General features: G+C 32.2%; 1 protein-coding gene across 2 annotated transcripts; it reads right to left on the minus strand.

Moving 5' to 3' along the window:
* Window positions 1-8119: 8119 nt before the first annotated feature.
* Window positions 8120-11890, minus strand: LOC147390245 (putative terpene synthase 9). Of its 2 annotated transcripts, XM_086458637.1 has the most exons (7): window positions 11636-11890; window positions 10951-11197; window positions 9925-10285; window positions 9618-9836; window positions 9396-9534; window positions 9039-9287; window positions 8120-8631 (listed from the first exon to the last, which is right to left on the minus strand). In XM_086458637.1, the coding sequence occupies exons 1-7, from the start codon at window positions 11852-11854 to the stop codon at window positions 8293-8295; spliced, it is 1773 nt and encodes a 590-aa protein (XP_086314763.1). In that variant the 5' UTR covers window positions 11855-11890; the 3' UTR covers window positions 8120-8292. The 2 variants fall into 2 exon arrangements, with proteins under 2 accessions (XP_086314763.1, XP_086314764.1); XM_086458638.1 differs by lacking the exon at window positions 10951-11197 and having other exon boundaries at window positions 11636-11738.
* Between the last annotated feature and the right edge of the window lie 993 nt (window positions 11891-12883).

Genomic DNA, 12883 nt, shown 5'->3' on the forward strand with positions numbered 1-12883 from the left:
TTGCATTATTGCAACATATATGTATTGCTATTTATACAGAAAACATTGGCTTTATTAATCCACAATTATAACGTGTCTACATTATTTAATGCCTATTCAACTAAATGCCCCTCCACATGACCATTTCCAATGGAGTCGTGATAATCTAACTTACCAAATGGCATGCTCAATCATACTCGAACATGTCATGTCAGGGGTGTCGATTGAATATGCCATGTGGGTGAGTTAGATTATCACGATTCTTTCCAATATTGAATAACAATAACACCCAGGTGATTTTTAACTACGAACAATGATGAAGCTTGAAGATTAATTTCTAGACTTTGAAAAGTAAGTTATTTATCTCTCAAAACCCATTGTCTTCACAACTTGTAAGGGCTTTTTTTTTTTTAAAATCTTTTTGTAACTTAAGGTTCTCATGAACTCTTCCATGATAACTGGCTTTATATTAATTGAGAAACAAGTATTTCATTTGTTAGTTGCAAGTGATTTGTTTTACAATGCAAATGGTTTACGATGAATGATTTACTGTTGTTTGGTAACCATTGGAAAATCTCTTGAGATTCTTGTTTGCGATTGCTTGATCTTTGCCAAAAAAAAAATTTCTTTGTGATTTTCAAATGATTTACGATACTTTTTTGTGTCACAAATTATGTGATGAAGTTTCTAAAGAATTTAGGTGATCCATCCCAATTTTTTGCAATGCAAATCATATGCATTGTGTAATCAAGCACTAGTGAAATTGATTTCAGAAAATTATTTGCATTTGCAAATGATTTGCACCATTTCGCTTTGTAATGAAATGAGAAGCGAGTTCACTATTTGTGGTTATCAAGCTGCAATATCGATGTTGCTTCACCAAGCTTGGTGCTTCACCATGAAATATTTTTGTTTGCCATTAGCCATTGAAAATCTCAAATAAGATAAGAGAGACCATGTCATGCAAGGGGGTGTTTACTTGAGAGGGTGGGTTTTGCGTAGTTTACAATCATGATAGTCTGACTTATCCACGTGGCATACTCAATCGACACTCCTGACAAGACAAGTTCAAAATTTTAGATCTGCTCTCCTCGGGATACAAAACTACGGTTTCCCATAAAAAGATGTCATTTTGTATCCCAAGAAGAGCAGATCTACGATTCTCGAACCTGTCACATCAAAAGTGTCGATTGAGTATGCCACATGGGTAAGTTAGATTATCACAACTCTTTTTTACAAACAATGAGTATTTAAATTAAAAAGAAAAAAAAAATAGTAATTGAATTATAAAATTACTATCCAAAAATTATGAGCATCTAGCAAGAAAGCCCTACATAGTACCTAGTAAACCTACCAAATTATATATTAACTGGATCAGTTAACTCATGACAAATGATTCATGCACAGACACAAGATCCCACCATCAAAATGCAAATCAATCGTGGACTTTACCCTAGGGGTACGTATTGTCTGATATGTATTATTGAAGATTTTTTATTATTTATTTATTTACAAGAAAGGACCGTTTGGATAAAGAATCTAACTTACAGCTAAGATGAGAGGAGAACTCAGATTAAGGACTTTTTGTTTTTATCTAAAGGAAATACAAAAGAACCCTCTGGATATCTTTCCCTCTCAACCATCAGTTTGTTTGTTGACCGCATAGTCATTTTCACCCAAATAGTATTTGAAAATCATTGTAAGTTGTAACCCCTATATATATATATATATATATACGCCACGTGCGAAGAAACGAGACGAGGAGTCAAATTTGGTGGACTCAGGGGCGGAGCTAGTACGGAAATGGTTCAGAACTTTGAGACACCCTTATATTTTCAATTAATTACATGTCTCATTAGTTCCCACTCCCTCCCCTCCCCCACCCTCCCCCTCACCCTCACCACCGTCCAATTTTTTCCCATCCTCCCCCTTCATGACATTGCCTCTTGACTGGGCCTTCCCATATATTAATTGGAAATGACCACTTAAATATCCTTTTTTTTTTTTTTTTTTCTAACCAAAAACTTTTGGATTTCTTCCTAAAACCATTCATCTTCAAGTTCTTCAACCATGCAAATAACCATAGTTTACCCCCCAACAAGAAAATCATTACTCTGCCCTTGGGTGCACCCATCCACTTTTAACCATGACTTCAATACTCGGTTTGCCATCTCGTATTGTCCATGGACAAGTCAACTACTATCGGACGAGACAAACCATTTAACTCAATTTAGAATAATTGATTTGCATATATTTAAATTAAAATAATTATAGTTTTTAATAAAATAAGATTGATTAGAAGATGTGTAGTCATAAAATTATTATATTTTAAAATCTAATTAAAATAATTAATTATTTTTAATTAAAATCTATAAAATCCTAGTTGACTCGGCCAAGATTTTCAAAACATAGTCCGAGACATCTCATTTATCTTGTGAGATGATTGATTGTTGAGACACCTTGAGTCGTCTCGGACAAGATTTAAAGCCATGCTTTTAACCCACTATCATAAATCCTAGGATCTGTTTGGTTCACATGAAAAATGGGTGGCAAACAATACTCACTCAAAAAATCAGATTTTAGTAATTTGAGTGCATGTTTTCTCTGAAATTCAATTTACTAATGATTTTTCACCTGAGAGAGAAAAGGGATTCCCATGCCACTATGAGGGAAATGGTTTTCTCACCTCCTAATGTTTTCTAATGAACTACGAACTCACTACTTATGATTACCTAGCAACAAAATCGCAGCTAGTTCAATAAGTTATGTGCTTTATCATGAAATATTTTTAATCATCGTTCACGATTGAAAATCTCATGTAAGGACGTAAGGTAAGAGAATTGATCATGTAAGGGACCATTTCGTTGAAAGGGAATTTTGGGTAATTTACACTTTTTCTAAAATCATGGGGGCATTTAGATGAGAGAAAAAAATTACTACCCAAATAATATCACCCAAAAATTATGAGACAGAGTAGAAAACCCTACATTAGGATCTACTAAATAATTTTCCCTTAAATTTTATTTTGGTTTACTACATCTGGTTAGGTAAGTCTTTCTGACTTACTGAAAAAAACAAGAAAAAGTGATCCAATCATTAAAATGTGAAAATAAGGTTGTTGAGTTCCAACATAGGGTATGAATTATTCGGATATATTGTCGAGATACATAAAAATCATGACTGTTGGATTTCATGTCTAAATTGGAAGAATCATTTTGGTAAAACACCCGAGGATTTTTTATGGCCAAGATAGGATGATAACCCATTGTTTAGGGAACATAATAGAATTTTTAAGGAATTCTTTCAAAAAATAAGTTTAGGAGTATCTTCCCATCTCGACTGTATGTTTGATGTGTAAACAAACCAATTACTCCAAAAGATTGATCTATTGAAGAGGGGGAGAACTATGAATATAAGAGGATAATAGGGCTTAACTGGGGTATAACACACCTGATAGTGGAAGAAGATATATACTCGACATGATGTTGTGCCTAAAACTTGTTTGAGAGTATAATCTTTTTCCCATAAGCATTTTTCTATATATAAAAACTAAAAGAAAATAAAAAAAACATTCTAACTCTCACATATATCATACACCATATGCAAATACGCGGATGTCAACAACATATCTTTAATTTTTTTTACTATTATACTAGGGAAGGCCGAATAGAAGTGGTTCAAGAACAAAATTGAGAGGCCAAAACTGCCCCGCTTTTACTTTTAAATTTAATATAATGAAAGATCATTTTGTCAAAAATTCAATAAAATCGCAGCTTATGAACATAAATCACCTTGCTCAGTTTTTAAAATTATAAAAATATATTTTTTCTTTTACTATACATACAATATTAAAATTAAAAATAAAAATAAAAAAACCCTTTAATCTATGTCTTAAATTACAAATAAACCCCTTTGACACATGTATTTGCACATGCTACCGCGTAGTATATGATAAGACAAAGGGATATGAACCCATCACCTCACAATTATTAATCAAAAATGGAAATATATGATAAGACAAAGGGACATGAACCCATCACCTCACAATTATTAATCAAAAATGGAAATAAAGGGAAGGTGGGCCAATCTTGTTACGGTGCACCTCAATATGAAAAAAACTCATACACCTCAATATAAAAAAAAACTCATATTCGATGGTTCAAGACCGTCAAATTTTGTAAAATTAAATGGATCATGATGTCAAAATTTTCATTGTCGAATTTTTTCTTCCGACGGATTGAAACCATCTAATTAACAGAGGATGGGAGAAATTCAACGACCCTAGGCCGTCAAATCTAGGGAATATCACAAATTACAATAGTTCTAGGCCATCAAATTTTGATTTTTAAATTTCACCAACTTTGGCCCTTCAAATTTTCATATAAAAATTTTCAGTTTTCACATAGTGCTAACAGCATAAGAAACATGTTGGTTTATTGATTGTGAGACCATATTTGGTTGGATCTTCAAAAACGTAGTTGTCCAGTTTTGACTAACAATATTATAAACGTTTTAGAGAAAAATAATATTTTGATCTCCAACCACGTTCGCAACATCCGCAATTATGGTTGTTAGAGTTGGAATGTGAGAACGAACAATTATAAAAGGACCCACTAGTTGCACATCACCTAGTACCTACTAAAAAGAATCTAATTGGGAGTAATTAATTTGAATTAAATAGTACTAAAAATATAGATTAATCAATCAGAAAATTAAATATAAATTGACTCAAATTAATGATTCCACAGACAGATATTAGAAGATATGGATCCAATTGCAGCCACTGTAAATAAAGATCACAAGCACAATAATGGAGGTTCAAGAACTCTCAGAGATACTCTAATAATTAATAATAAAAAAATATAATAACTTAAAGCAACAAAGGAGACGTTGGAGAAGAAGAACAAAAGATTATTTGATCAAATAATTTTCCGAACCCTTCTCAATTCTTGTTTAAATAGAGTTTCATTTCTCTGAAACCCCTACCAACAGAATCCCAAAGGATCTATTGGATATGTTTAGAATGTGAGACACGTGTAGGATTCCTTCGATATTTTGGAAATATGCCCTAGAAAAATCATTTTTTATTAGTTTATTAATAGATAAATAAATTCTACAATTATTTATCATTCAGTTTATTTTCATCACACAAGATATATGATCAATTTTCACCAACCATGAAATGATTTATAATACACTATAAAGTTCTCATATATATTATAATTGTAATATAATTAAGTGATCAACTTAGGATTGTATGGGAGAATTAGTTACATAGTTCCTTTTATATGAAATTATCACAGCACTTCATTTATATGGATGTCATATGATTAGATCTTATACATTTTATGCATTATTATTTTCAAAGTATCATGATGTTGATCGTGCAGTCAACAAATGAGTGTTTATTAGTAGATTGACTGATTGCGCATAAGTTAATCTTTGTTGAAATATATTATCAGAATAGAATTACTTTATAACATAAATCAAGTTTAGAAATTCTTTAGACTTAAGTACCTTATTTATCATTAAATGAGAATCGAATTAATTTGATTTTGTTGATAATAATTCTGATTGATGAATTGAAAAATGACATTAATTGGGTAGTCAATAAATTATTTGGATGAGGACAAGAATTCAACAAAGAATCTACATCCATTTATTTGGAGAATATTCAAGATTGAGAAAATGATGATTATGGATATTAAATCCTGATCAGGTGAAATTTTAATTATTGTTTAATCGATAAATATATATTGATCATCCTAGTGATAGTAGAAAAAAATTCACAAAGGCCTCTGGATGAGATATTATTTATTATAGATGAAATTATCTAATTTAAAGGTTTATGTGATTAGACCTATCAATTAAATATTAAATTATAAGGGTTCGATTGATATATATATATATATATATATATTCCGTGTCACTTACCATTTTTGTACATATTTGATTTAAAGTCAATTTGTTAGTACAATTTTAGCCTAGATTATAATATCCTAAACCAATCTGAGTCTTTGGTCATATCAAATTATTTATTCATTTTTTCCCATGTGTCTATATTCCTAAAAAGGTCAAAAGCCCATTATTTAATTTATTTTTGAACGTTTCTTTAAGTATTTTATTTGGATAAATTTAAATCCTTAAAATAAGTGCTTATTGTGAAAATTTTAAACATAAATTCTCTTTGACCAAATAAAGAATCATATTTTATAGGATTAGTTAGAATAGTCCTCTCCTATTTTTTAGATTTTTTCAAATTCAAAAATTGATTTTAAAAAATCACAAGGGATTTAAGATATCTTATGAGATAAGAGATCTTCATAAATTGTGCCTAGTTTGTAGGATTTTCAAATTTCAAATCTTTTTTTTTTTTTTTTTTAATCCTTAAATAGAAGGGACGGCTCCAACAAAAACACACAATAAAGTAAAGAAAGAAAATTATTTTTTGAATTTTACACACAAAGGGCAGTCTAGAGAGTTTGAGGAGTACGAGTTCGAATCTAGAGGAAATCGATTGAGAAAAGGTAGATTTTTGACGAAGAGTAGATTCACTGACTTCTAGAGATCGTTCAACTTTAATCATATTCTTCTTCATCATCGAATACTCCAAGATCTTTTCGTTTTCTTAGAATTAAATTGACTGGTGATTAATGTTAAAGGCCGATATTAAAAAGATTCAGATTTATCGATTCTTTCGTTGAAAATAATTTTTTCCCATCAAATGGTATAGAAGCTTAGGTTCGGAGTTTTTTTAACTAAGTACGTTTGGTTTGGAGTGTTTGAAATATTCAATATATCTTTTTCAATATTTAATACAATATTTACAAATCATTTTGTAGGGTCATGATTCGTCGGTGACACAGCACGTGTCAACCGCTGAGATCATTAATATGGGACCTTACAATGTGGGTGAGAGGCCCAAGACTTTAACTTTTAATTAAATGACCCTCCAACGATACCCAAACTCCTACGCCACAAAGTCCACAACCACATTTAATAGCAATGCCCACATCCCCTATTCAATTAAAAGGTGATTTAGAGATACCCCTCTAGGTCTTGGTGAATATTTGAGATGTCCCTATTATTTCAAACTGCTGACAAGTCCCTTGACTTCACTCCTCTCCCAGATGTTGATGGAAATGACCTAAATACCCAATCTCACCTTGACCCTTTGTAGAAAACACTTGATTTTTCTATCTAAAATTTAAGTGTCTTCTACTTATCCAAATATCATATATTGCTCTTAAGGTTAGAAGCTTAAAGAGTGGATAGAAATAAAATCATTAGATTGAATATGAGGGAGAGAAAATGCACCCAAGAGATTAAATATTACGACTAGAAAGAATTATGAACTTGACTTTTTGAAGCATTAGGTATTTTTTGAGTAATATGGTTGAGTTCATATCATATAGTAGCAGAGCCAACATCACATATTATTGGAGTTGTTAGATTAATGAACTGTATAATAAAGTGTATCTTGATACATCAAATCATTTTAAAGATAAAGATTAAATTCGATTGAAAAATCGTAATTATCTAATCTTAATTTTGACAAATCAAATCAGCACATATCTGCCCACTTGATGGCTTGGCAAAGGAATGGATATATTATCAGCACATATCGGTCGGATAGGTGGTACTATGGACTATGTCTATTCGCGATCGTGGCCTTAACACATTTATAGCTTCCACATTTGAACAACTAGAAGTAATAGATGAAGACATTTTTATTAGCTATAACTACAAGGAAACTCTCTCAGTTCATTTGTGGGTCTAATCATGAGAGATAAAACAAGATGGATCACCATTTTTGCATCAGAAGATACTTTTCTAGATCTATTTTTTATAGCAAATAGAATCATTTTCAGATGGAAAAAATCAAACACGTATGCCTTACATTTTCATTATCACCTTAATAATTCCATTACAAACTCTAATGAACTACTGCCATTGAACAGGAGTTGCAGTTGGTTTCTCAATGCTGATCATAGGGATTGACATTGGCAAATTCAAAATCAAGGGGGTCTTGCAGGATCTCACATCACCAATTTCTATCTAACGGAGGAATTCTGTGTTTCGCTCATGGATTATTTTGCCTCTCTTACTATGTCTCTGCCAATGCTACCAATGGAGAATGATAAAAATCGAATAGCAGGCAATGATATTGCATCAATGTCCGATATGTTCTTATCCCAACAACTGAAGCAAAATGCTGAATGTAAACTCATGCATAGTTGCAAGACTCTTTTATAAGAATTTGCATGTAGGATTGAAAACCAATTAATTACATGATTCTATTTTTTCTGTTCTTCAAATAGAATACATTATTGGGTCTTGTTCTGTCAACGTGAGATCAAGTTTAGTTGAAATGGGTTCAACAAACAATGAGATCAGTCGATCTTTAATCACTCCATTTGAAGTACCGATACCATCTCCATGTTCAAAGATGCACTGACCGGTTCGTGCCATGTTTAAGGCCATGTTTACGATGGATTTAGGGAGTGAACTTTTAACTCGCTCCTCATTAAGTTTCTTCCATGAACAGCTAATTAATCCCTCAATGAATTCTCGCGCTTGTTCCTCGGATACACCCTTTTCTTTCATGTGACATTGAATAGATTTTGGTACGTCTCCTCTTTCCATCTCAGCCTTCAACATTAAACAACAGAGGAACTGAGTAACCACAACACCATCTACAAAATGGGTTGATGTCTATACGAGGTAACGTAGGTTTTCTTCAAAATTGATTTTCTCTTAGTTCAACAAATGACACAAGTTTTACAGAAATTTTCAACAAACACAGGAAATCAGTGACCACGTCTTCGAAAATTGTTCTCTTAATTCAACAAACGACATGAGAATAACTGAAATTTTTTATAACAGAGGAAAATCAGAGAAACTTTGAAAATGGTTTTCTCCAAATTCAAAAAACGACACGAGACTAACTGAATTTTTTTTTTTTTTTAAAGTAGGAAAATCAGTGAACCTAAAACCAGCTACCTAAACTAGATAGTATTAGATTATTCCTTATTTCAAGATTAAGAGAGACGACATACCTCAGAGGTTCCCAAGTCATCGCTTAGTCTGGTAATTACCGATGACCAATAAAATAGCTCTGAGTCATGCTTTAAGGAATTCAGTGACTCATTTGTTATGGATTGCCCTCTCAAGAAGAATGTATGAACCATGGCGCCCGGACCACCCACAGAAATCCATGCATTTCCCAAGTACTCCTCTAGTGTTGGTGTGTAATCTTTGGAAAACCACCTTGCTTCCACCAAGTATGATTTACAAAGGCTCGTCCACTGCAATAAATGATGATTTAGTCATCGTTAATCAATAGAACAGATTGTAGAAAGAAAACAGAATAATACGAAAGTGAACCAAAGATTAAATATTCTAGTAATTACTACCTCTTTCTTAAAGTAAGGTAAAGCATTAAACCCGTGATCTTTTTCGACATTGATTGCAATTTCATTAGCAAAGTTGAACATGGCCAAGTAGCAGATCTTCATGTAGTTTGGTAAGTTCTCCATGGCCTTAAGATCCCATCTGAAAAAAATTCTCGAACTAAAGAACTAAGATAACTTGTTAGATCAAGCAATTTAAACATTATTCGTATTCTTCAATCTTACCTGTCCACAGCATCAGTAAAGAGTTCAAGTTCATCTAATGATCCATATACATCGTAAATGTCATCGATCACTGTTAGTATGCAAATGAATTTGGTGAGGTCTTTCCTGCATTTCGAAAACTGGGGCTCAAAAGCAATCCCCATTGCCCAAAAGAAATTCTCCACTAAACGATCCCTTGAAAAGCTAAGTGTTTCTTTGAAACCCAAGGCTCTCCACCACCTAATTAATGGGGGAAAAAAAAAACCTTGAGACTCCTACTGATCTTACTTATAATTAGTTCGTTGAGTGTGATATCGAGTAATTATACCTTGATAGCTCAATTAATTCCCGTTGATGGATCGATTGTACTAAGTTGAAATCCAACTTAGCTAGCTCAAGCAAAACCAAATTGTTATTATCATCTCTTTCATAAACATCTATGAAATTCCTTGCTTCTAGCCTTGACATCCTCCAATTCAAGGGAAGTTGAAGGGAGTGTTGTACTTGCTTTGCTCGAATAATGTCGAAGGACTTGAGACTCTCAGAACTAAAATTCATGGCTTCCTCTAATAAATCCTCACCATGTATCAAAAGTTGTGAAGCTTCATACAAACTCAAGAGCCCCTCTGCATCTTTGCTTAAGCTTTCCATGAATCTCCCATCTTTATTCATGAATTTGTTAAAAACGTCTGTTTTAATTTCATAAGTACCGCCGAAGCAACATTATTAGCAAAATGATACCAATCAAAATAAAGAGAACACAACACATAATTTATGTGATTCAGAAAATTTGCCTATGTCCACGGGCGATAATGAAAATCTCTCATCGAGGCAATACGAGGCAATGACATATCTTCTCACATAGATTTCTCATTAAATGCACCTGAAAAAGAAGATTATTTAATATCTATGTGGAAAGATTTGAGGTTTGGGAGACGGGTGGTCCCTGGGTGTATATGATCCAGATGTTGTAGATCACTCCAACTAAGATGATAAGATCTGACCAATTTGGTGAATTTCTATATCTAATTGTAGATTTGGTTTTTAAAAAACATGGAATGAGAAAGATATAGAAATTAAAAAAAAATTCAAAGCCTACAACCATATTATCAATCAAAAACTAACCTCAAACCAACATTTTGAAGACAAGAAAAATCCTTTTATCTTATATTACTTTATTATTTCCTTACTCTCAGAAAAATAATATTTTTATAATAAGAGAGCTGCTATTGCCACACCAATTCCTATGTAAATCACCAAAAGAATTGCAAACAGTTGGTGTGGCGTTAGTAAAAGTTGGTGTGGCAATAGTAACCCTCTAATTTTAGTAAAGGGATCAATCGACTTAAATCACCTGAACTAACTGAGTAACCATTTTGCCGTAGAAGTCGAAACTTTAAAGCTGTGGTGTAAAAATCGGTGCAGGATTCCGAATAAGCTCGATCAAGAACATCTTTGATCTCCTCCTCAAAGTGATATGCCAATCCCAACCGTTGGATCGAATCCACGAGTTCTAAACGAACCAACGCTTCTTTGGTCAATTTGAGAGTCCATTTAACTCCTATCTTTAACTCCTCTAAACATGTGCTCAACCCTTCATACTGCAACTCATTCACACACATGAGTTATAAAACCCGGTTTTTTTTTTCTCTGTCTCCAATGCTCCATATCGATTTAAATGTATTTAATTTAAGGGGAGTAATTACCAAATCAGTAGAGAAAAAAGTTGGAATTTTCAAAATGGTACTGTATTCGTTCTAATTCTGATGGTAAATTATAATTTTCAGAATTAAAATATTTTACATAAGTGAGAAAAAAAAAAAATAGTAGATTTTTTTTTTCTAGGAAAAAAAAGGCGTAATAATACTTAGAAGATCGAAATTTATCTCTAAAATATCTGTATTTTTCTAATAAAACCTAAGAGTCATGTTGATGGAGAGCTTCAACCATGTCCATGAGTGAAGCTTCGAAAAGTCCATTTAAAATAAAATAAAAAGTGTCTCAAATATCATCATCATCATCATTAATGGCATACTTACTGTATAGGGAGTTGTTAATGATTCGATGAGCTGATGATCCCAAATGGTTGGATGATAGTTAGCTGATCGACGCTCATTTGTTCGTGATTCACAGGTCTTAGAGTGGGCCAAGAAGTAGGATAGTTTTGCTCGTCTTGGTTTGCATTTAGGTTGTAATGTTAAGGTCCGGGGGGTTTGATGGACTACAATGGATGGTAGAGAAGGGAAAATTAGATTCATTTCTGAAAGTTTGTAGGGAGAGAGAACATTGAGAGGCGACGTTTACTTTATGAATTAGATTAGTATGACTAACTTAGTAAGATTTTAAATCTTACTATGGTTCGTTTGTCCTACATTGAATATAAAATTAGAAATCCAACGCTACAGTCATCTAGATTTCATGAAAAAACTAAGATAAAAAAGAAAACATTAAAAAACAAAAAATAAAATCTTTTTGAACTTGAATGTAGGTGTTGAAAATTGATGCATACCTTACACTCAAATTTAAAATTAAATTTGAATGGTAAAAATTAAATTTTTTTTTTTTTTAAATTATTTTATTTCAAAATTCTTAAAAAATTTCCTTTATAATCTAATGCCATCAAATCATGTTTTTGGTTACCACAAATTAATGCAGGTAGAATCCATTATGTTAAGTAATAAATTAACCACATAAAACATCTCATTTTAATCATGAGCCACCGAAGCATCGTTTACTAGCAACTACATACATCGTTGTTTTATTGTTTCAAAGGCAGGAATATTTCACTGTTTGATTTGTTTTGAAGTGGCCATTTGTTGTTTATAAAACTTCAAAGTTAATGTAAGAAATAAAATCATTCATCTTCTCCCTGTATTCAATGCTATCTAATTCTGCGAAAGTAGAGCCTATCATACCAACAAAATTATTTATTTTGAGTAACTAGATCCATTAACAAGTGCACGCCATCACATCATTTTTGTCACCTTTGTGCTTCCATTTGTGTCATTCCAGCATTTTTCAATGAATGAGAGCGTCAAATTATCACTGTAGTTTACATTTTAGTGGTGGGGTCATGTGTTTCTTTGTTTGTTTGTATCACCCCAGCATGACTCTTCTCTTCTTTTTTTTTTATAAAAAGGACTGTTTGGTATCAAAATTACTGCTTAGATAGGAGAAGAACTCATATTAAGAATTTCTAGTGATTCTCTTCGAAAAAGAATCCTCTCATGAATATCTTATTAAAGTAATTAGTTATGTTGCATTGTAATATGATGTACTACGATACA

This window comes from Akebia trifoliata, chromosome 11, assembly GCF_017979445.1.
Source record: "Akebia trifoliata isolate Shusen 1 chromosome 11, ASM1797944v1, whole genome shotgun sequence".
NCBI classification, from domain to species: domain Eukaryota; kingdom Viridiplantae; phylum Streptophyta; class Magnoliopsida; order Ranunculales; family Lardizabalaceae; genus Akebia; species Akebia trifoliata.

Coding starts and splice junctions, on each gene's coding strand:
- LOC147390245 (XM_086458637.1), bottom strand. CDS start 11,854: ATGAATCTAATTTTCCCTTCTCTACCATCCATTGTAGTCCATCAAACC. Junction 10,286..10,950: donor TGGTTACTCAGTTAGTTCAG/GTGATTTAAGTC, acceptor AAATTAAAACAG/ACGTTTTTAACAAATTCATG. Junction 8,632..9,038: donor ATGACTTGGGAACCTCTGAG/GTATGTCGTCTC, acceptor TTAATGTTGAAG/GCTGAGATGGAAAGAGGAGA.